Source organism: Athene cunicularia, assembly GCF_003259725.1.
Source record: "Athene cunicularia isolate RWA chromosome 15 unlocalized genomic scaffold, athCun1 chr15_part1, whole genome shotgun sequence".
Taxonomy (NCBI): Eukaryota; Metazoa; Chordata; class Aves; order Strigiformes; family Strigidae; genus Athene; species Athene cunicularia.
In genome coordinates, this window is record NW_020799121.1 from 4654085 (window position 1) to 4679097 (window position 25013).

Genomic DNA, 25013 nt, shown 5'->3' on the forward strand with positions numbered 1-25013 from the left:
CAACAAATCTGCCAACATTAAAAAAGCCCTCCACCAAAACCAACAAAGCAAGGCAGCAGTATTCATTTGTAAAAAACACTGCTAAGAATACCTGGTTTTAAACAGTTCATTCCATGCCTAGATTATCTTTCCTGTTGTTTAATTTACTATTTCCTCCCCCTATTCACTTCATGAGAGAGAAAAATTTGCAGTCTGCCCAGTAACAAGGGTTTTGGATTCTGTGCATCTTAGCTGACTGTTCATCTCATTTGTCCCACTGTTTGACACTGACTAACCAACCACCAGAGAGAGGATGCAAGTTCAAACTCACATACCTCTCAGGGGAAAAGGGGAGAGCTAAACAGTGAATGAAGCAAGTCCCAGTATGGTAACTGACCAAAATCCTCATACGCTGCGTTGCAGGCAGCAAGCTGTAGCCCTGAAGCAGCGGGGGAAGAGTAGGATGCTTGCTTAGGTCTGTGAGAGGGGTCCCTTCCTTTCTTTACTGGAGCTTACACGCCATCTGCAGGACCCACGTAACACCGCGCTTCAGTCGGAAACGGGTTTAGGAGAGCGATGAATTGCATCTGCCAGCTCGGCTCTGGCCAGAGCAGCAGGCAGCTGAACAGCAATAAATTTAAATCTGGGTTATACACGAGATTCCAGGGATTGGAAGGGTGGGGAGCTGTTTCTTGGCATAGATGCTTAATAGGCCTTTTTGGTGTTCCAGTGCTTCAGCTTGCGTTTAAAGTGTCAGCCTGATGCTTTAAACCTGAACCAGTGCCCTGCTTCAGTTTTGAATCTCCCCCTTCTGAACATATCTGGCTGGTTCCTACTGCTCTGCTACCTCGGGAGATGGATGCTGTCTGAACCCTATGAACAGTAGCTGGGATCAGGCCTAAGATCCCTCAGGTCTGTTTCTGTTAAAGTATGGCTATGGATGAACACTGGAATTGCTGCTCCCTGCCCACCCGCAGCCCACCCAGTTACTTAATGGTGTTAATCTCTTTGGAGAGTTGACCTCTTCCCCCCACATATGCAAGACAGATGTAGCATGCATATTTACTAATACAAGCCTAAAGAAGGCCTTAAAAAACTGAGAGGTTCTCAGAAAAATTTATTTCCATAAATTAAAAACACACACAAAAGAAACAGTAAAAGCTTAGATTCACACAATATTGAACAGAAACAAAATGCCAAGAGCATGATGGAGGCTACTGGCACAAGTGTACAGATTCTCACTGAGCTATTTGTTAACTTTGTAGCATCATATAAATTTTTAATCCACAGTTACCATCCATATTCTAGAAGAGCACCTGGAACATAATACAAAGGCCCACCTCAAATCAAATACAATAAATGAGAAGTGCTTGCAAAATATCCAGCAAGCATCAGAACTCAAGTGTATGCAGCCACAAGGCCAGCCAGGCAAATGCTCTAACATATATTAAATAGCCTTAGCCCTTAGCTGCTCCAGTCATAGTATGATTAAAATAAGGTGTTGGGGGTTTTTTTTTGTTGTTTTTTTTTTTTTTTTTTTTAATTTAGCAAAGAGCTGCCTGGCTCTGTAAAACTTGCGACTAAGAGACAGTACATGGCAAAAGCTTCGCAATTCTTCTCAAGCTGCTGTAGTCGTCATCATTCTGTGCGTAGTATGTACAATGTCTTTCCATGATGATAAAAAAAAAAATCTTCACTGGAGTGGATTCACTTTATAAAAAGGCAAGTGTACATATCCTTCCACAAGGGATGTATGCAAGACCCAAAAATACGCATCCTCTATACTTTTTTCTTTCAGTTATCTGAGACATAAGCAGCTCAGACTGGCAAATACATAGCTTTTGCAGTCATCACTCCCAGTGTACAAGCAGCAGTCACAAGGAACAAGGCTGTTCCATGAGTGCTGTAAACAGGAACAGAGGTGGGAAAGGAAAACAGAAAAAGTGCAAGAGCATGACTGACATCTGTATGCTGGAGGGGGTGAAGAGATGCTTTGTTAATTAGCTAACATCTCTATCATCATACAAATACTAAACCAAAACAGAATAATGCTGTATATTTGGGCTTCCAGAAACTTAGGTCTGGGACAAGCTAGGCAACTGCAACGCCCATTTTGTAACTCCTCCAATTATTGTAAACAAAAGAGAATGGAGTGTTTTCTTTGCTCCGCTTTCTCTGCTGTAGCTGTTAAAAAAGCTAAGAAATGTTATTTCAAACCAATTAGAAACAAGACAGAGCAGGGAAGCAGACAAAAACAAATAAAGCAAGAAAAACCCCGTAACCCAAAGGAAAAACCCAAGACATTCCATGTTTCGAAGCACATTAGAGGTCTGAACTTTGCCTGGACCCAAGTTTCCTCCCTCCCCACCCATATCCTTGTTTCCTTTAGAGCCCCGTAAGGTTACTGCTCAACTGTGTCACAGCACTAGAAGCCTCCCATATTAATAGAAGGTGAATGAATGCTGTGTAATAATCCCATCCTATAGCATAGAACCATAAAAATATATATCTCACTCCAACTAGTCAATTAGGCTAATAAACCAGTATAGGGAAAGTTTCAAACATTTTTTTAAAGGCAGTCAACCTTTATTGTTTAGGGATTTTTACAAAAATAAAGAGGATCAATTAAAACGTTTTACAGCAGCCCAAATAGGTTAACCAGACCTTGCTGCTGAAATAGTATGGTAGTATGTTCAAAGTTTGCCTGCCTTGTTATTTTACCCTCAAAACTCAAACAGCACTAACTTTAAGTGTGCACTCCTCTTTTCTTCGGTCTTCTTGATTAAAAATAATTAATTAGCCTCCAAAACAGGAATGTAAACTTCTAGGAATCCCAGCACATAAGCTGAGAGCACAACGAGCCCAGACTACATTTCAAGACTCAGGCACACACAGTGTAATAATCCTCTTCCATTTCTCTACTTTCAAAGCTCTGGGATTCAACAGATCGTTTGTTAATTTTTCGTCTTCTGTTCAGTAACAGAAGTGGCAGAGCAACAATAATGGTATTTTCAGTCCCGCATTTATTGGGACTTTACTGAAAATACCCACCCCCCTAGATATTTGCTCATTTTGAAGGTAAATAGAAACTCTATTATATGGGTAGGGAAATAAGAAAGTGCAAGTTTCAAGTGAAAGAACAGACTAATTAAAATTTGAGCATCCCAGCAGTGATAGCTTTGCCTGAATAACTTCTATAGGCACTAAAGGACAAAAATTACCTGAACTGCAGCTAGCATTCATTTTGAATTATGCTTCAAGTAAGTTTAACAGAAGTTATCCCAGAAGGGAGCTCTCTTCCTTCAAAAGGTATAGCTGAGAAATTGTCCATCAGATGAGATGGCATGAGAAATCTGCTGCATCAGATAATTACAAATGGCCTTACACAATGAAAAAAAATTTGACATGCTAGGAGGCTCTTTGTACAACACTAGCTATCATGTACAACAGTGCTGTACAGAGAACATTAGTTACAAGCTACACAAATTGTAAATTTAAAATGGTAAAAAACCCGCAAGATGCAAAAATCCTTTTCTTGTTGGCATTAAAATCAAGTTGTATTTTTAATGGAATTAAAAATCACTTAAAAATGAGTCTCAGAGATTTTGCTGGTGTTCCTGCATGCAGCATCTCAGCTCAGTTAAAAAAAAAACCCTCTACTTACACATCCAGGAGCTTAACATCCTCATGGGCTAATTGCCTTTTCCTCTGGAGAAGAGGTTGGCATCAGCCAAGTAGGTAATAACTCTATATTTGGGTAAAAATTAGTACTGGGCACAACTTTTTCTTAAAATATTACCTGGTTTTGAGCTCAATCATGTTAAAAGGGGTCCTCATGCAGCAAACAAACATATACAAAGTGCAAGTTATTTAAAATCTAGTTATGTCGGGCTTCTGCTGCCTGAAGCCAGGAAGGGCACAGAAACTCAGAAGGAACCTTCTAAGTAAACAGAAGGAAGAAACAATTGAAAGCAAACTCAGGCAGCTACTTTTAATTGTTAAAAAGTTAGTGGTATACCAAGAATGTGTTTGCTAGAATTCACCTTTACTGAACACTGTATCTCTTCTGTCAGGTTGTTCAAAATAGCCATTACAGTAACAACAGTAGACTCAAATGTGCAAATGATCTTGAGTACAGAGTTCTAGCATCACTGAAGGTGCACTACTTCCTCCTTCACACTCCTACTCTACCCCCAAAAGGTGTTTAATTAAACATTAGCAGTAATTTCCAGAGGTTGCAGAAGGAATGGTAAGTTGTATGTGGCTGTTACACTCAAACAAGGACCTGAAAGAATCCCTCCAATAACGTTTAAGAAAAAAAGAAAATAAAAATAGCACCTTAAAGAGGGCCACAGCCAAAACCTGATCACCTGATGTAAGAACAGAGTGGTAGAACAATGTATGAGAAGTCTGTATATTTCTCCCAATGGGACTAAAATACTGACAGAGCTGATTGGACCATTTTCAGCTCCCTCAGATGCTAGAAGCCTGCTCCCGCTCAGCCTCCTTTGCAAAAAAAACTTCAAGGTCCATTAGCTTCTGACTCAGAAGAGCATCTAACTCTGCACTGTGTACTGCAGCTTTTTTTGCTCGGGTGAAACTACCCACTGTTTTGATTTTGCTTCGTGTCTTCCTTTTCCGGGGAAGAGTAAAGTCCTGAAACTCTAGAATCCGCTTTCTCTTCTGCTGGCTGACAGAGATCAAGCGTCCATTTTTCTCCTTGGGCTCTTCAAAGATTGTTTCCAAGCTCCTGGTAAAAGTAAAGGACGGAACTCATGAACACTCAAGAGGCAATTACCACCTTACAAGGACAGGGAGATAGGTGGATTTCATAACCCAAATAAACACACTTCCAAGTTTTACACTCTTAAAGTCTCTCCACAGCTCTTTTAACGTATACTTATCTACAGCTTACACCTCATACAGCTGCCCATTACCACTACCTAAATCATTTGTTATTGATGCATAGACATTTGGGTTGGATCTTTTTCTATCTGTGTTTCAGTTCAAGAGCACAATTACAGAATTTTGATTTTACAGAACAAATAGATTTGAATATTAAAAAAGATGTAGCAGTCTTGATAATCAAGCTATACTTGATGACAGGCAGTTATTCTTAGTATTTTACAGAATATTTAATTGCCTTTGAATTTTGAAAAAGTACTGTACTTGGATAGAGGCTGAAATGAATGAGTAGATGAAAAAAAAAAAACCCCAAACAAAAATCCATACTTAAACAGCTGCAAATTCTTAGTTCATATTCCATTCTACTGCTTTCCATCCAAATAGTAAAAGATACTATTTTTGAATTAACTTTCTCTACCACTTTAAACTACAGCAATTTTAAAAATCTATCTTCCTCTTAACTTTCAGACACCTTTAACATCCTCTCTCTCTCTGCCTAAGTAATTTACATTTATCTTAGTTTTCATCAGAACCAACCTGGCTGGAGGAGGGGACTTATAGTTCTTGTTTGTGTAAATTTCTTCTAAACTAAATTCTTTCTTCTTAAGCCTGAAAAAGTAATGAACAAATCAATTAAGAAAGAATTTCAAAACCACCTCTCTTCACAAGCAGATTTACAAGAAACAAGTATGGTTTGTGTTCTATGCCTAAATGCTAACTAATTATGCCTTAACTTATGGGCGATAGGGAGGAATGAAAAATGAGGTTGTTAAGTATCTAATTTCACAAAGTGTTTTTATAAGGTCTGGGTCAAAACTTGCTATTTCTGCAGAGGTCAATGCTCCTTCTAGCATTCTATGATGTTTTGAAATAATGATGCTCAAAAGAAGGGAAATCCCTTCCCAGGTCACCTTTTTATGGAAGCTAGGACAAGACGGACAGTGATTTTAAAAGTTAGCGATTGACAATTAGCAAGTTGACCTCCGAAGAAATGCATTCCTTTGTCAAAGCTGGCACTTCTGTTTAAGACAGAAGTGAACAAAATACTAGATGACTGATTGGAAGAGCTTTTACCAATATCTGGCACTGTGATTACCCACATTTACACTGAACTAATGTTTCCCTAAGATCATACACACTGAACAAAGAAGGGACTGTTAAGAACTCCAACATAATTTGCATCAGCAGAACTTCCTAACAGATCACTTCATCTCACTGTGCATTACAGAATGAATTATTTTCAATGTATGTTTATCGATATGAACTTCTTTCTTCAGAAAAATCATTCCATTGCAACTTAGTCTTTCACATTTTGCTGAAGAACAGGTAGTAGTTCAAATCCCATAGTCCTTTGTTTATCCCTTCTCACTTGAAAAAAAAGTTATGTTTAAAGAGGAGTTTCTTTCTTCAGTCTTTTCTACAGATGATACATCTGTGTCAGTCTTTTCTTATAAAGGAAGAATCAGACATCACTCAACTGAGAGTGTACAAAACAGTGGTGGTAAGAAAAGCATTTATTGTAGCCATTATTCTGCAGGAAATGTAAGCAACAGAAGCTAGTATGAGTCCATTTAAAAGGTACTGCTCACCTTTTTGGTTTGGGTAGTCCCATTGGAGTAAGGTTATGGTCCAGCTTAGGAACAGTTTTCCGGATTCGGATCTGTGAGACCTTTTTTGGCCTCTTTTCCAGCTCAGTCTTAAGAAAGAAAAAAATTAAAATGAAGAAATAATGACCACACTATTCAAGAGAATTCCCTCTTATGTTGAGTATACATTATTTATAAACATTCCTCTTTGTTTTGCCACCTTCTTTCTGCTTGAATAAAAGAAAGCAGCAGCACAGACCAGGACTAGCAGCCTGTATTCTCTCCTTGTCTTTAACAGTAACTAGGTAATGTTCAACAGCAGCAGCTTCAGCTTCTAGGGAACCAAGAGTGTGAGAAAACTAAAATAAACTCACTTTTTTCAATTCTGTGTCATCTTGGGATCCAAGACAGGCTGGAACAGAAGCATCAGCTTCATCAAGGGCATGGACCTGGAGCTCAGATGCTGAAAGCCTGCGGGGAGATGGCAATGACTCTGGAAGCGAGGAAGACTTTGGTAATGGAAGAGGGAATGAAGTTTCCAGACTGTAACAGAAGAAGAGGGAATATATGTAGACTAATACCCAATTTATGCTGCAACAACATTCCATGCTCTCGGGTGATGTTCCTAAATCACAGTATGGGCACAAAAACCCAATGCAGTTCACAGAAATTGCCCAAATAAGTGAACACTTTCTCTGGCACATACATACAGCCAAAAACTGCTGCAGCACACATTGATACTGAAACAAACTAAACTGCCAGTGTATTTGAACATGTAATTTTAAACAGTCTTTTCCTTTTCACATGGTTAAACAGTTTACAGCTCTATTTAGTATCTACTGATAGAAAATGATTAATTCTCCTTTTCTGCCAGCAAATTTGATACAACTATTAATTTAATACTTTTTGTTTACAGATAAATTTAAAATATAGCTTTTATAACTGCCACCCCAACACTGAAAAAGAATAGGAGGACGTTTCAGCACCTAATGTCCAGTCACTCAGACAGAAGGAACATACATCCAAGTAAGAAAAACAAACTTATATAGTTTCACATTTTGATTTCATAAGTGGCAAAAACATGATTCAAATTCAAAGAAAATGTGCAATGATCTACAGCGTATTTACATTAATGGTCCTCCACTTCTTCATTATGTGATCCAGACAGTTTACTTCACTAACACTTTAATCAGAAAGCTATTCTTGGAGTGAACTGCCGAAAGGTGAAAGCCAAAATGACATAAGCAAAGCTTATGATCCCACTACTCAGAATAAATATCAAAGTCCAAGAGACTCACCATATCTCATGACCTGCAGTCTGTAGTGCTTCCAAACACTGTACAGGTAAGTGCGGTAGCATGGCATTGCTGGTTCAAAAGAAGAATGGGAAAAAAAAAGACAGAAATTAAGTCTACACTATAAAAAAGATGAGGGAAAAGTATTAGTATAAACTGGACTGAAAGACAAAAAATGCTAATATCAGAAATGAGAATGAAAGACTAAAATGATACAAGAACAAGCCACATCTGCCATTTAGTCCACAGAATTTCACTGACAGATTGTTAGAGAAATAGTCCTATTTTAACTTAAAAATGGTAGTGATGAGAAAAGGAAATAAAAGTACAGAAAGAGATGGAGACAGTATTAGTCTGAAAGTGGTAATTATTTCTATGAAGGCCTATATACCTACTTCAAACCCCTCAGATTTTAAAATTAAAGTAACCAAAAGCATTGAAGGATTTGGCTACTAAATAAAGAAGTGCATAGCGGCAACAGTAACAAGGAAGGATTTTCGTAAGATTAACTCCCTGTTGTCTCCAATTCCCACAATCTTACTTGAATATTCTCAGTCTATTAGAATAACCAAAGGCCCTTCCATAAGGGCTGGTAATTACAATCATTCTATGGCATAAAAGTCAGCACAGCAGCTCTAAGTCCTTTCATATTAATCTTTAGTTTTGTGCCCATGCTATTAATAGCAGGAAAAAAAAAAATCAGCTGGGACAGCTTTTATTATATTAAACAACAAACCTCGTACTTGCTGTTCTCCCAAACCAACAGCTAAATATACTTCACTGTTCCAAAGCAGTTACAGCCAGACTGGGATGCTACAAAATAAATGAAAACCAACCATGCTGGCAGCACGGGGAAGTCCAAATATAAGGAAGTCAGAAAGACCCATTTCTTGTCTTTATCAGTTAAGAACAGAACTAAAAAATTTTGTTTCAATGTTCCACTCATTATCCCAACACTACTGGAATTTGTACCCATCGTGCATCAGAGTCCTCCATGTTTGAGGCAGAGCTGTTTTATGCAACAGTAATAAATTACAGGGAGAGAGAAAAAAAAAAACCACTTTGGAAATGATGAATCCAAATGAGCCTTAATTATAAAAAAAGATTTCACTTAAAGAATGCTTTATTACTGGCAGTGGAAGCAACAGAGAAAGATTCTTAGGCAGGAGAAACACTCTAGTTCCTTGTTTTCCTGGTTACTGAAAACCCTAACTATGAATTAAATAACTGAAAGAGGTCAAATCTCTTCCAGAAGAAAATGGCCTGCAGAGAACTTGGAGCCACTTTTTAATTTTTCTGATTTTTAACTATCCTTATCAAAACAGGCAAAGATTTGTCATACTGCACCAAGCATACATCTCGTATTCTTGCATTTATATACCAAATGTTTATTTCAGAGATAGTTTTTTTTGAGTACACATAAATTTAAGAAATGTTTACTGAATTATCCTTTTGTCACTGTTCCTGTTCATACCATTAAAACCAGAATTATTTATACAAGCTGTCAATCTTCAGCAAAATGGAATCTAAAATTGTGCTAAGTATTTAAAATATTTCATATTAATTTTTGCTTAACTGTTTTATGAATAGAAGTTATTTGCTGCACTTTAAACTTCTACAAACATTCTCTTCAACTCACAGCATGCTACAGTAGTTTCATCACTTTACAGAAAGCCTGAATGGGCAGAAGAATTAAGACTGCCTCATACACTTATGGTATTTTAGAGAGAAAACAGTTTTAGACTATTTTAACTTTGGGTTATTTTTCACTTGGAGTGATAATGTTTGATCTGGCTTCTCTCCTTCTGTGATAAAGATAATTCATAGCAAAACATTCAGTTTTCAAATGACCCTTTACATCAAGGAATTAAATCCTTTTATACTTTAGCTAACTGGATATGCTGTAACAATCTGCCTAGGAGTAGAACATGGGAGAAAACATGAGAGCTAAGTCAGCCCTGATCTCCCGGTCCAAGGGTAACATATACTCAACAATGCAAAATAATAAATTCACCTCCTACACAGAGGTTGTAAAAAGTAAGGTGTGCATTTTGTTTTTAAAGAATGGCAAGGATGTCTTCAATGTCTTTTTTTTTTTTTTTTTAAAAAAAAGTTTAGTGCTCGAACTGTAGTTTACGGGTATTACTTCCAGAGTACTAATCTGTACACTAGAAAATTCATCCTGATGTATTGATTTACATGGAATGAAAAAGAACGCAGGTCCAACAGAATGTGCTGCAAAGTTGTCTCTATGCAACTTCATTCTCTTAGCACAGACAATTCCCAGAATGGAGTAGATTACACTTTTGGTAGACATTAGAATTCATACTAACAAGTGATATACTTAAAACTTTTAGATATGTTATCCATTTACACAAAGCAAAATGCAACATTAGTTATCTAGTAAGGTTTTTGATTATAGATAGGTCAAGCTATGATGTGAGGTAAGCCAAATTTAACAGTTCTCTAGAGACTGCCTTATTAAAGAATTAATCAAAGGGACTTTTCTACAGTGCTCATGAGCCTTTAACTCTGCCCAGGAATCTTGAGACTATAAAATCAGGCTGAACTGCTCCATGGCACTGAGGCTTAAAGGGCAGTCTTTGCAAAAGAGCATGCAAAAATCCTGTAACAGAGCTAGGAACCTCTCATCTCATTCTGTTTTAGTAAAAAGCTCTCAACAAATGGCAATAGCAAAGTTAAATTAAATATGCAGAGTAGATTGCCGTCCTCTTCCCACTCATATTGAGAATGACACAAATTCATTACCAACCTGAACTGGAGCTACACTTGCTTGTGCGAACAATACACTGGGCACATACCATCAAAAGGCACAGCATACATAAAGAGGTTTCAATTAGCATAGAACAGTCATGGAATACAATTAAAAATTTAACTGAATGCCAACCCCCGCCCCTTAGGATTCTTCCTAATCTGATATTGAGCATTTTACAGTGGTTCCAAGCAGCACCTGTGGCTCAGACCTCTGAAAAAAACTTTCCTACCTCAGAAATCCAGTTGTTCTGCAGTCACTCTGAATAGAACTAATGAAGTAGCTCACCTTTCTGCATTATATATTCTGATGCATGGTGTGTAAATTTTGCAAGGGAGAAGAAAATAGAGTTAGCCATTCTGCCAAAACACGACAGTAATAAAGAAGTGAAGGCAAATATATTTAAATCCAGCTAACAGACTGTTTTGTATGGAAGAATCTTCCATACTGAGCCATTTTTGGAGCAGAATGTGTAGATTTGGAACAGGGGAAACTGACCCTCCAATGCAAGCTGCAATTACCCTCTCCCTCCCAAAAAGGAGCAAGTACATACCCTATACATATTTAATCTCAGAAATAAGTTGATGGGTTTTACCTGTTCTCGATGCCCACACTTGGCTGCCACTTGCAGTGACTGGAATGGAGAGGAGTGATTTCGGAGGGACAGGCAGGACCATGCTGACTCCATATGGATAGTACCCTGCCCAGTGAGTATGGCAATGAAGAGATGAGGCCATCTGATACACAAGTTGGATGCCTTGCCCCTTTCAAACCCTGTGCGAATTGTGATATAAATAGTCTCTGGATGGTAGGAATATGACTGGTTAAGTTTCTTCTTCTTGTCCAAATCCTGTAACATCCAGGGGAAGAAAGTGCTAACACTGTGTGAAGGCCAAGCATGGAGCAACCTCCTCTCCTTTCAGCTGCAGCATTTATTCTGTGGTCAGGATGAAGGGCAACAGTCCTTGGGGTTGTTACAGAGAGAGAGGAATGCAGCTCACCCCTTAGACTGAAATCTTCATTAAAAGCTGTTGTACCTGAACATCTCTGAGACAGCAGAAAAGAGAAAGTCCACTCTGAAGGTGGTGCTGGCATTTCTTCCCAAGCCGGTCTGTGATGTATGGAGTGCTGGGATATAATCCCTGTGAGGTCTGTCACAGGACTGGAGTCCAATTTTATGTGAAAAGAAATTGGGAAAACTGGGGTATCCAAGAAAGAGGCTGGAGGCTTGTGGCTCAAGTTTGAAAAAAGTATTTTGGTAGATTCTACAGAATAAAGTGCCAAAGGCTGAAAACTGAACATCTTGGTGCACCAACTGTCAGCCCAGCGTGAGTGTAAGTTTCTGTTAATGCAAGAAAAGGCTTCCAATAGATTTTTAGATCTACGTTGGCTATACCTCTCACCCACTGGAAGAATTTCAGAAGAATATGGCAGAGGTTCTGAGTTATGGGTGCTTTTGGCAGGTGCAAGGAGTTTGCTAGCCATTGCAGACAGCTTGCTCAACAATGCCGGTTCTTTGGTACATTTTCTAAATTTCAAGCTGTTCAACAAACTGCAACTCTTGGACCTCTGCCTTGGCATATGCACAAATCTCATGGCTGTTTCCGTTTCCATTGTTGGTGGTTTACATGCAAAGTACAAAGATTTGAGAAGTGGGTTTTCCTGCTTAGGCAATACTTCTGGGACAATCTCAAAAAAAGGTGAACTTTTAATTTTTTTGCTTTTTCTTACTGTTTTTAGCTGATATGATGTGGAAACTTTTTTGCACGCCCTTCCAGGCTGTCTTTTTAATGGAAGAGGTCCTCTTAGTTTATTTGTAATTCCAAAGGCACCAGGGATTCCATCATACCCTAAATTAAGGTTCAGGTTTTCTATTTCTGAATCCTGAGTCTTCAAAAACTGTGAATTAATAATATCTGTGGTAATCTTTGGCCTTTTGACTTCTTGTAAAGTGCTACATAGTTTATTTTCATTGCTTCTGACAGCAAAAATCTCCTCTGAAAGACCTTCAAACCTCATATTTCTTGATGTCACCAACTCATTTGAGGAGCTGCATAAAAGTTCAGAACTGTGCAACATACTTGGTTGCAGTGTGATTTTTCCTTTCTCTTGATATTCTGAGTTCTGTTCTTGTTGTGCCTTGTCTGAGAGATGTACTTCCATCTTCTCATAGCTGTTCTTTCGTTTAAGTACCCGACATTGCTTTATTTGATCAAGTCTCTCATTTTCCTTGCGATCGGAATGAGTTGGTATAGTGTCCTGGCCTTCTGTAATCTCCTTAACATTGTCTTTGCTCTGTGCATTTAATTTGTAAGGCACACATACTTCACTGCAAACCATGCAGTTTGGGGATGCATCTTTGCACCTGTTTGATAGTATATTCACATGTGGATAAAATGTGGGGGTTGTATTATACTGCAATTCTGGTGAAGTTTCTGCATCAGATGCAGCTTCAACTTGACAATCATGCAGAGTTTCTGAAAGTAGACTGGTAGTTGCTAAGTTTGTGAGCTTTATGTAATTTTTTCTTTCTTTTGAAAGATTATTTAGGTTAGATTTTGGGATTTCTTCCACAGTATTTCCATAATTTTCAGTACTGAGGACTCTTTTGCTACCAGAATCTTTTGAATCTTCTAATGAGGCCCATAGACAACCTTCTCCATCAAGAAAAGAATCTATGGGCAACTTTTTTCTAGGGACTACTTCTCTTCCCATCTTCTCTTCTACATATGCATTCTTAAACTTCTCTCCACAGCAAGAACTTTTTGGTGATGTCACATCCACGTCCTTCACAGTTAGCATGCTATGCCCCTCATCTCCCAGACTTTCTTCACTGTGTGCACAAACTCTTAAGCTTTTTGCACCATTCAGAAAGCCAGTTGCTGTTTCCTTCTCTGAAGTTGGAATCTCAGTATTGCTGGCTCTTCTCTTAACAGACCTTGTTACAGAAAGAGGTTTTGTCACTTTGCGAAAAACTTCAGTTGAAGACAAATCACAATTTCCTATTTGTGTATTCTCAGATGACATACACAGCTTTTCTTTCTCAGGCAGAGAGGTTCCCAAGTTCAGAGCTGACGGTGTTTCTGAATCCACTTGAGTATCTTCAAAAGGTTCCTGGATATCAAACTTGCCAAAATGGGATGGACCAATACCTTTTTGAGCATCACTTTCTTTACCAGGCTCAAATATTAACTGCAAGCAAGAGTTATTTAAGATAGATTTTATTCTCAGATTTTTTTTGTTTTCTGTCTCTGAAAGCACATTGGTATTTTCCGGCTTATATGACAGACTCTCATGAATTGATGAGAAGGCCAAATATTGGGCACTAACTGTATTTTCCTGATCCTCCATCAACAACTTCATCTTTGGCAAAGACTGCTGCATTTTGTTTCCTGCAAACACTAGCTCTGCTTTCTCTTTTGCACATTTGATAAAGCAAGCATGCTGTGAGCAGTGTGATTTGCTATCAGAAAAGCTTTCTTTGGGAGTTCCTTTATCTTCTCTTTCACATCTGTTCTTGTGTTCTTTTAGTCTGCCTGCCTTCTCTTCAATCAGATCACTGATGAAGCCCACGTATCTTGAACGGTCATCATTTCTCACACCATTTAGAGAGTCTAAATCCACTACATTCTCTTTTAGAATTCCTTGAACACTGTCTTCTCTTGCACATTTATGAACTAATGAAGGCAGGTCATCACTTGTTTTTAACAGCGTCTCTTCACTTTGACTAGAGCCAACTGATATTTTGGTTTCTTCTGCAGAAGTAACCATAGTTCGTAAGCCAGTGTTTGGTTGGTTGTTTAAACTTTCCAAATGTCGCTTGCTGCTTGGAACTGGGCCATCAAACTTGCTTGGACATGCAAGACACTGATTTTCCATTGGATGAATGGTCTTTTCTGTTTGGCTAGCATGTCGTCCTTGAATATTCATGTTGTTGAGTAACGGATGCGTATCACAGATTGAAGCACTACACTTGGAGGGATCAGCTACAGGTGAGGACGCTTCTTTCTTCTCAGATGCACCTAGTTCTCTCTTCTTTGGGCCTAATGGAGAGTTGCAAAATCCAAAATTACGAACACAGGTCTTTTTGTTCAAATATCTGCCTAATAGCTGTTCACTAGTCTTATTTCTTTGATTGCCTTCCAAAGCCTTTGAAGAATCCACAGTTCTTATTTTATCATCTGTCTGGAGAGCACACATGGCGATTTGTTCTTTTGCCTTATCTCTATCACAAACACTTTCACTTCCATCTGTTACTTTACGGAGATCAAGTTGTTTCACAACCTCCATATTCTTATTTGAAATCTCATCTCTTACCAAGGTAGCAATAGACTTCTCTGCAGTATAAGCTGAACAAAACATGTTTTTTGCTGTGGAAATGTCATTTGTCCCATGCAGATCTACACCTCTGTTGCCCCAGTCATCTTCGTGAAGAAGACATCCACATGCTAAAGGCAAGTGTGCTTCTGGAAAGATTATTGCCTTTTTACTGTTATAGGCAGCAGAAGCTTCTCCTTCCAAATTAACATTTTCTTCAATCTTCTTATCAACATCAACATTAAAAGAGTAACTGTTTAGGAGAACATCATCTACACATGGGCTCCTTGATAAAATACAGGAAGTACTGGCAACTGTACACTGGTCTTTTATACTCCAATTATTACAATTCGTTGTGTCTTTGTGTTCATTTTCTAAACCAGTGACCATATCCTCCGTACTTCCTGATAAAGACTTCGTGTTCTTTTGGGAAATTTTGCTTGTCAGATTAAAGTTATCAAAAGTCCTGGAACTTACTGAAGACTTGAATTTGTCTTCATGAAGTATGATTTCAGCAACTTGTTCCCCCATTGTTCCAGAAGCACCAATTGATTCTTTTCCAGACAGATTATCCTGAGCCTTGTTCCTGCTTGAAATTTTATTGGCAGTACGAGGAGGACATTCATTGTGATGAGATTCTCTTGATTTTTGTGCAACAGGAGGTAGAGTTATATTTAGTGTAGAAATCAAATTAGTTTCTTTGCCAGTGGACAAACTGTCATTACTGTTAGCTTCTGCAGCATCAACTAAACTGTCAGCCAACTCTTTTGGTGGTGTATTACTCTCAGATTCCTTTCCAAGCAGTTGTGTCTCAGACAAGTCTTTTTCTAGCTTGGTACTAAGATCCAGATAGCTGTGGCTACTGGGAGGAGAAATTTTACTGGAGGTCTTATAAAAGAGTCTGCCTGTCTGTCCAATTTCATGGGAAGTGATGTTGCTCATTTCCATCAACAGACTATTTTCTTTTCTATCATCCTTCCATAGATCACTGACAGAGGATTGCCACAGGTCTTTTTTCAACTTATCACCTTCTGATGGGACCATTTTAAGTTTTTCTTTTGAGAACTCCTCAGGAGATGAAGCAACAGAACTAAAAACTGAAGAATGACAATGCTCAGAATTAGCACCCTCTTGAGCTTCAGGCCAGTTACGAACTTCAACGTTATCTCCCACAGCAATTTTTCTCCGAACTTCAGCAGCCTCTTCAAGTTCAGAGCTGTATGACTTAACTGTACTACCACTTACTTCCCTATGATCAGTTTTAACACTAGGTAATCCTTTGCTCCTTACCACCAAGATCTGCTTTACTGGTATGGATGTGGAGGTTTGATTTTCTACAAACTCAGTTCCACAATCATAATGAGTCTGACTTTCAATTTTTGGGGTTTCATTGATAATTTCATGGACTGCAGCACTATTGTTTTCTAATGGCTTATTTCTAAAGTCCAAATAACAGATGCTTTTCAGAACTGAATATAAAACTTCAGAACTTTTTGTGGAGAGTGTTCTACAGCTTTCTGCTGATGACAGCCTATGAGGTTCATTATGTTTAGGTACAGGACCAGTACCGAAACCATGAGCATTGTTTTCTTCATCCTGCTGATAAGTCTGGCAATTAGCAAGTGATGTACTGAATTCATTAACAGGATTGCGCCTGGGTACCTTTTCGTCTCTAGTGTCCAACATAGTTACAACATTACCCCCTGTTCTCAACAGCATGGCAGTATGGGCTTTCAACCCATTATATTTATTTGTTTCTTGTGGATGCTCTGTGGCTGATTCAACATCCATGACTTTTAAAGGCTCTAAAAAATCTAACACGCTGGTTTCTGAAACCCCAGCTCTGGCCATGACTGTGTCTATGTCTGGGCACGCAGTGCTCTCAGGTGGAAGACCTTTACTCACTCTGGCATTCCTGTATCCTGCTTTACTAAATATCCTAGTCCCATCAGCCTTCATACCTTGTACTTCTTCAGTGAGCTTTGGCAGAGTTTCAGCTATCACCTGAACATTTGCTTGGTTTTCTTCTGCATGAGAAAAAAAATAAAGCAAATCAGAGCCATATACTAAATTTAGAATGCATTCAGCTTACTAAGTTTATTCTAGTATCGTACACAATATTGTGTTGGTTACCAAAATATTTTTAAAAGTGAAAAATGATGCTAACAATTCTACAAGCCTTTAGAAGAAAAAAACTACCCCCACCACAAACCTACATTAACAAATGCAATCCTTTTCAATACAGACATTCCCCATGAGCAGCAGGCATCCAAAGACCCGTATTTTTCAGATTCCTCTAATACCAAGCTAGGTGTAATGCAGGTCCTATGACTCAATACTTAAGCATTATGGTGTTGGCCATGACTTCCTATTTGTACCATAAAAATTGAACATAGCTGAGTACTTTATCTGCTCTGTCCTAGAAATATGGCTGTGCATTGAGCAGCCATTTCCATTTCTTCCTTGAAGGCATTTCTGTCAGTAAGTTATCCATAGGAAAACAACACATATCTTATTCTGTCTGAGCAATTATGATTATTACTAAGCTTTTTTTGTAAAATCACAACGAAGGTGCGAATTAAAAAAAATACAGTTACTGTAGAATATCTTCATATTCAAAACTTTACAAGGAACATATTCACTCAGACTTCTGCAGACCTTTTTTATATTTTCTACTAAGGACCAGGACTAGATGGCATTCCTCAACTAGGAGCAAGTTTTGGTCATGACAGCATGGAGGGAGAAATAATTACTAGATGCAGGCAAACTGACCAAAGCATTTGGAGCTAGAAGGTTACAGATCATAACGAAATTAAGAGTTAATTTTGTTATCTTCTTCCTTTGGATTCTGCACTTTTATTTTTTAAAACATTAGGAAATTAATGAGTCCTACTTTTTCACTGCTGTCATATAATCCAGCTTTGAAACAAAACGAAATGCAAAACATCTGCTATCAAAACACCTTCTGCTTCAGGGTATTTTAATTAAATAACTAAAACACATCTTGTACATAAAAGGTTTTCAGGAAAGTACACATGCTGTCAGGAAAAAGCAAAGGATTAAATTTTCATATTGTTCTAGCTATGAAGGGTAATAGTTTCTACTGTAAAGCAAAATAAATAAGCTATCCCACAATCACTCAATTTTAAATCAACAAAAGGTAACCTGGAAGAGAAGCAGGAGGTATGTAAGGATGTACAGCTAAAATATGCACCTGTGTTCTTCAGAGATCCTGCTACTTCAGTGCAACAGGGTCTTGAAGACTTCACCTCATGCTGGTTTAAGTGAGGGTCCTCCTGAAACAAGACAAATATCAGTGGAGATTCATCTGTTTTCTGAAATATTTTGCCTTTCAGGGACTGTACGTGCTCAGCTAGGTCAGTTCTGAGTGAGAAAGCCACCAAGAAACAGAACACATCAGCCCTTGCAGAGGCAGCCTTGCATTGCAAGTGGTTCACGTGAGCACTTGTTATTCCCTTCCGATCCCATCAATCACTATCATCTCACCATTAAACAATGATGCATCAAGATTTGTATTTAGCAGCAATGAACTCTTGCGATGCAAACAGCTAAAATGTAAGTGGCTTAAAATGCAAACTGTCACTAGCCTCCAAGTGTATCTCACACCCCCAAGCCATTACTGTATACCTCTGGTAAGATGCATACATTTTCTAATCTTTATTAGAACTTGCCGCCTTCTACCACTCCTTCCCTTGGCTCAAAAACACAAACCCAGCAACAGACAATTTAGACCTACTGGCAAAAAAAACCCCAAGCCAAACCAAAACAAGACCCCAGAACCAAACTACCTGCATTTTGCAATATGTGAAAATTCATCTTGGAAAACTGAATGACTGGAAAATTTAATTTTCAAACTTTCAAGTTAATCAAACAGATACAAAAATCCAGAGTTAAAATAATGAAGTATTTTAGTATTATGCAACATTGCGTAATTAGTGCAAAACACACAGCCAATCCTGATATTTCCTGGCTGATAGGTCAAGATGTTTTTTTTCACCCCAGTGTTCTTTTGGTGTGGGTGAAAACTATTTACAAACTAAAGAAAACTGATCAAGAAAGTCACCAAAAATCTCAATTTTTAAATAGAGTTTTTTGGGATTCTTCATTTTTTAAAAAAATATTATTCGGCACATTTTTCATCAGCCTTTGCCTAAAAATAACATTTTTATCATCAGTGTTTTCTAGAGTGGAGGGGAAAAAAAAGCCATGACCATGCAAGTCTTTTGTTTTGAATGTGGAAAAAGTGATTTCATCTCTAATTAAAAAGAATAATTTAAAAAATGAAGAATAATCTTTATTTTTAGATTAAAAGCTGAAATACTAAACTGGAGTCCCCTGTAACATTATAATACTATTACCAGACTGAAATAACTATTATTTAGTGGTTAGTACCTTGACTGGGGATGATAGTACTGGCAGAAAATGCTGTACCGACAAGATACAGATAGTGGGCATGGAACTTTTTGGTTTTTTAGTCACCAGTCAGTTTTGTTCTTCATTCTGTTACATACCTGCCTCACACCATTCCAACAGTAAGGAAGCTAAAAGTTTAATATTTTAAAATACTGCTGGTCTACTGAAGTATAGTCTAATTTTTCACTGGACCCATGATAATCCAAATAATGCCACACATGCCAGAAAATACAAATAAGAAACATGAAACCACACAAAGTCCTCTGCCTAGTCACTCTAATCCTAAATTCAAAATATCACGCAGGGATGAATTTTTTCATTTGCTTACTTGCTTTGACCAACTTTCCCCAGGAGCTAAAGCACAGCATTCAGCATGATACTCCTCAGCATCTTGTGCCTCTTCATTTTCTTTCTGGTATTCATCACCAGAACAGTCTAGTTTCCTAAAGTTTCTTTTTCTGTTTTTTTCGTTTTCTTCAAGGTCTTCAGCCTTTAGTAATTCTTCAGTAAGGGATTCTGCTGGCCCATGAGAAATCACCTGGAGCGTATCACCCAAATCCTCTGTCTTCTGGCAAAAGTTTTCTACTCCAGAGGTGCTATGATGCTCAGCTGACAGACTGTCACTGTGTGCTAATGTTGAGACACTGGATTTTGCATCTAATCCCATGTTAGGCTCCGATACAGCCATAAGTTCATCAGAGATGCTCTCTGGCAGTCCAGTGTCCAATTCCTCTGTTACAGCAGACACAGAGGAATTAAGGAGAGATTCCCCCCCAGATGATAGCATCGGGGCAGTTTGAGATTGGTTGTCCTGAGCTTGCCAGAGTTTACCCTAAAAACAAAAGCAATGTTAAAACAAGATACACAGAAGTAAACTCTAGATTAAAAGGGAAGGCTTAATTCTCAAAATTCAAGCATATATGTTTAAGAAAGATACTTACAAATATTTTTCTAAAAAACGAGAGGAGAAACATTTTGACTATCTAAGCAAATGCTTCACTAACAAGAGCCGAGAGTATGGACAAATAGATATTCCCAAGCCTCCCTTTTACATTCAATTGTCTTCTTGGAGATAAAACCTCATCTTCTGGAAAACCTGAAAAGAGGCTACGAAGCAAGTAACTAGGGCTTGTATCAGGCGTCTGCTTCTTATCTAAAGCATCATTTGTTTTCCCGCGATTTGCTTCAGTTTCTAATATTTGGGGAAAAAAACAACTTCTCTTCAAGTTTTCTGCCTCAAAGGCACGCTAGGACATCATCCACCATCCGCTGTGCCTGCAGCTTCTCTCAAACAAGCACCCGACCCGCTTTTCCACACAGCCCGGCGCCGGGCTCCTCTGCAGCCCCAAGGGCGGGCCCGGCTCCCTGCCGGGGCAACGATTAAATGATTTATTGATATTTTAAACAAAACAATGAAGATGGAACCTTGAGGTAGTAAACAGTATTACCAGCCAGAGTTTGGAAAGCTCTTTTTTAACAGCAAGATACAGCAGAATAAAATTGCATTAATGGGAACAGAACAATATTTCACCTGTGAAACAAAATGCTTTATTCCATCTCTTCCACTTTTATTGCATCACTTTTCTTTTAACCTTGTATTTCAGTCACTCTAGTGACAGACATGTCAGTGATTTATGACTGCATGTAAATGTGTTTCTGTGTACTAAGAACAATATAATTTATTTGATTGCTCCCTACTTCTAGACTTACAATATGTTAATAAATCTTGTTAAGATTCTATAGCTATCTACTTTCCTGCTAGTGTCATATGAAAAATATGAAAAATGTTTCTGCTTGCGTGAGGCGCATTCTTTTGCTGAACAAATCTTCTATGAAAGTTCTGTCATTTGAAAGACAAGTTTTTGCCCACAACAGTGGCCATACTGAAGTAGCTGGACAGGGGCACTGTCATGTAGTGGATGTAATACATTGGTGACGTGTTAATCCTGGACTATGTAGGCATCTGTGTCTGGTATGTATCTGTTCATTGCAGTTTTCCTCATGCACTTCTGTCTTGTAGATGATGAACTGGTGGTGAATCCTAAAGTATTTCTTCAAATCAAGCTGGGAGATGTTGTGGAAATTGCACATCCCAATGATGAATACAGGTGAATTCTCTTACTATCAGCCAGGTGTGGTTATAGCACTGAAAGGGCATGTTCATGTGCAGCAGCTTCTAGAGTGAGAGACTCTTAGAGCTGATGTAACTTTGCTTCAGGATGTTGCATTTTTTTTTTCTGCCTGAAGAAAAGTCAAGGGCATATCTGTAGCAGGAGCTCTTCCTTAAAGTTTATGTAATTCTTTGGTTTAGTGTTAGTTTGCTGACCTTTCATAGGGTAAAGTAGCACCTGAATATAGAATCTACAATGTCTTTATCCTCTTCGTAGAGTTGCTGTTACCTAGTGATTGTTCTTCCATCCTATAGTATATTCTAGGCAAAATTAAGACTTCCTGGTCAGCTAAAAAACCTAAACCTTCTTATATGAAGCTGTTCATCCTGCAGCCTGTATCTGAAAAGTAGCAATATACTTATATGAGGTTCTGAGAAGTTCCTGTGTGACTGACTTTCCCCTTCACAGTATCGTCTTTACCTAAAGAGTACCTTATAATGGGTGTAAAGAACAGGACAGGGTGACAGGCAGAGAGGATGATGTATGAAGCTTTCTACAGAATATTAATGTTTCTCTTTAGCTTATCCGATGCTCCATGTTACTAAAGAGTTTTGAGAGAGTGATTTACCAGAGTAGACTATTGGTATCTCAACTTGTCTACCTTTTTTCTGTTTTGCATTCTAGTCCTCTGCTTCTACAGGTGAAGTCACTTAAGGAAGATTTGCAGAAAGGTAAAACTCTGGGCACATAGTAAAATCATAGACAAAGATTATGTGATTGGGCTGTACCTGTGCTTGACTAATGTGTATATTTTAACTTTGTAAGAAAATCAATGCTTTGTCTCTTTAGGAATGGAAGGATTATAATTTTATCAGAAAATGAATAACCAATTTTAAATCTTCTTTTGGTTGAGTAATATAGGGTATAGTTTAAACAAAATTGTCTTTTTAGCAGTAGGTTTTTGTTTCTGCATTCTCTGACTAGCTTTATATCTACCTATGGGAATTAATTCAGCCTAATCTTTGACTTTATCTTGCCTGCTTTGATTTTAGTGACTCTTAAATTGGGCCATAACTACAAGAAGTTGTCTTTTGCTGAGGCCCTAAATGTTTCATGACAGTCTCACTGTATTGTTTTTATACTTGTAAACCACTTGAAACCCTTTGGGGATGTTCACTTCTCTATTGTCCTTTCTCATTTTTGTGGCAGAAACTATAAGTGTGGATCAGACAGTTGCACAAGTGTTCCGGCTGCGGCCATACCAGGATGTCCATGTGAATGTCGTTGACCCAAAGGTGTGTGGCTTTGCAACTTTTTTCCATCTGTCCCTTCACTGAGCTCAAATCAGAGCCCTGTAAATTTCCATCTACAGTAGTACTGGAAAAAAAGGGATTTATTTTTTAATTTTTTATTGAAAGGTATTCTTTCCTAAGAAAATGAGGCTTGGGCAATTAAACTATTTGTTTTTTTGATACCTGTCTCTTTCTTCTCTCCCTACCATCCCTACTCTCTTTTTGAACTCTGTGGATCAGCTTCAACACAGCTTGATAGAAATTTAGAAATTTCGCATATCTTTAAATTCCATAAACTCAGGATAACCAGGCAGAGTAAAGAGGAACAGCAAGTGGCCTAGTCAGAAGACGACCCATGGCATGGATTTGCATTATTTGACACCAGGCAGCCTTGGAAGAGAGGCATCTCTTGTAAATGTCCCAACTATCAAAAGAGCTTACATTCAGCAGAAGACAAAAATCAGCAGGAAATGAGGCTTCCTTAATGTCACGAACAATGGGAATAATTTGCTTTACTTGTGCTTCCAATTTGCACTGAGACTTTTAGCACTTGGCCTTTTTCTGGTCAAATTGTGCAGCGTCTTGCAGTTCATGGTAGTTGCAGGTACATGCAAAACTGTGGCAGTTGTTCTGATGGAACTTTTATCTTCCATCTGTTAGGTGTATTAACTTGCTTTAGAACAGCCCTCTCCCTAACATTTGGTTCTTACAAGAACAGATTGAAGGGCACAACTTGGAAACAGCCAGTAAAATCTAAGCACTGTTTTTTTTCCATTTCCCAGGAGGTGACCTTGGACTTGGTGGAGCTGACCTTTAAAGATCAGTATATTGGGCGCGGGGATATGTGGCGACTGAAGAAAAGTTTGGTAAGGCCTCTACTGTCCTTATGTGTAGGGTGGAGGAGATTATGTCTATTTTCCTTTGCTTGCTGTCAAAGAAAATAAGTGTTTACAAAATACAGAAGACTGAGGATAAGACCAGTATCAGCACCTCCTGAGGAACTTCTGCTTTAAGTGGTACATCAGAGTCAGAGTAGTGGATGTAAATGTGTTGCAGAAAAAAATAATCCTGTCACTTCCTACTTCATTGCTGTAATGTTGATTACTGCCTTGGGTCCTGAAAATGCCGTTGAGAGGGTATTTTTTTTCTTATGTTCTGAATTTTAATGATTTAATACATTTGGAAGGAATTGAATCCAGATGTTTTTCAAGTAGAAGCACACTGAAGTATCCCCTCTCTGAGGGCACCACTTAATAAGCAACTATTAGAATATTTTGTTTCTGCATCTCTGAAGTGCAGTTTTTGGCTTTTCTAAGTGCAGTGAATTAGTAAATTGGTCTGCTTATTATGAGCCTACTGTTCTTTTAACACCTTACTATTCTTTCTTAGGTCAGCACATGTGCGTATGTCACCCAAAAAGTTGAATTTGCGGGTATCAGGTCAGTGCCTCCTCTGAGGGCTTACTGTTAGTTATGACTTTAGAGTAATGAGACCATAGTAGCCAACTGGGGAATCTTCTCTGAAAAATCCTTCATGTTTTAGTGTTCTTTTACTCTTCTGCATATTTCTGTCTGCACTGTGAGGTGGGGGAAGGCTTCTGTCTGATTTGGGGTGGAAGAAATTAATAGTAGGACAGCCAGCCACACTTGTTGCCTCTGATGAATGCCAAATAATTTTTCTTTCGCCTCTTAAGATAATATTTTCCCTGCCCTTCCCAAGATGTATTCATAGTTCAGATGAGAGTCATTTCAGTTGCTGTTGAGATGACAAAGGGACAAGGAAATATGCAGATGCAGGGGGAAATGGCTGTTTGACATCTTTTGGATTAAAGATCAGGTTTTAACCAAATAAACTACTCTGTCTTCAAAGTCATCCTTGAATGCAGATTTTGGTACATTCCTTATTTGGTCAGATATTGAGTCTATAATATTCATATTCACTCTGCTTAGCAAGTATTCTACACTCCTTTCTTTCAGGGCTCAGGCAGGTGAACTGTGGGTAAAGAGTGAGAAAGTCACTTGTGGATACATCAGTGAGGACACCCGGGTAAGATTTCAGGGAACAGGGGAAAGGAAGTTTTTCCTTTCCTTTGCTTGCCGGGGTTCCTGTAATTCTTACTTGCAGATTTGTGTGGATCATTTTAATTTTCTGTGTTGTAAGGTGAAGAATGGCAATAAATTCAGGAAAATAGTAATCGGTAAACTTCAACTCTTCTGCGCTGGCAGCGCTAGGAGTTACATGGGCTGTTGCAATGCCAACTTGTTAGAGGGGAGATTCCCTATGATGCAGTGGGCACAGTCATATAAGTTGCTCTGTAGTTA

General features: G+C 38.4%; 2 protein-coding genes across 5 annotated transcripts in view; one reads left to right on the plus strand and one right to left on the minus strand.

The window, feature by feature from the left end:
• Nucleotides 1–1526: 1526 nt before the first annotated feature.
• On the minus strand, nt 1527–20492 carry PRR14L (proline rich 14 like). Of its 4 annotated transcripts, none has more exons than XM_026859756.1 (9): nt 19618–20492; nt 18070–18151; nt 16817–16882; nt 11134–14581; nt 7769–7837; nt 6845–7013; nt 6474–6580; nt 5422–5493; nt 1527–4729 (listed from the first exon to the last, which is right to left on the minus strand). In XM_026859756.1, the coding sequence occupies exons 1-9, from the start codon at nt 20074–20076 to the stop codon at nt 4453–4455; spliced, it is 4749 nt and encodes a 1582-aa protein (XP_026715557.1). In that variant the 5' UTR covers nt 20077–20492; the 3' UTR covers nt 1527–4452. The 4 variants fall into 4 exon arrangements, 3 of the variants coding, with proteins under 3 accessions (XP_026715557.1, XP_026715556.1, XP_026715555.1); XM_026859755.1 differs by having other exon boundaries at nt 11134–15952; XM_026859754.1 differs by lacking the exons at nt 16817–16882; nt 18070–18151; nt 19618–20492 and having other exon boundaries at nt 11134–16810.
• A 798-nt stretch (nt 20493–21290) lies between these two features.
• The window catches only part of DEPDC5 (DEP domain containing 5), a 45390-nt gene continuing 41667 nt past the window's right edge, over nt 21291–25013 (plus strand). The window contains exons 1-6 of the mRNA XM_026859935.1: nt 21291–21397; nt 22085–22131; nt 22610–22695; nt 23475–23558; nt 24082–24131; nt 24669–24738. Of these exons, the coding sequence (XP_026715736.1) occupies nt 21291–21397; nt 22085–22131; nt 22610–22695; nt 23475–23558; nt 24082–24131; nt 24669–24738 (444 nt within the window). The remainder of the gene's footprint in view (nt 21398–22084; nt 22132–22609; nt 22696–23474; nt 23559–24081; nt 24132–24668; nt 24739–25013) is intronic.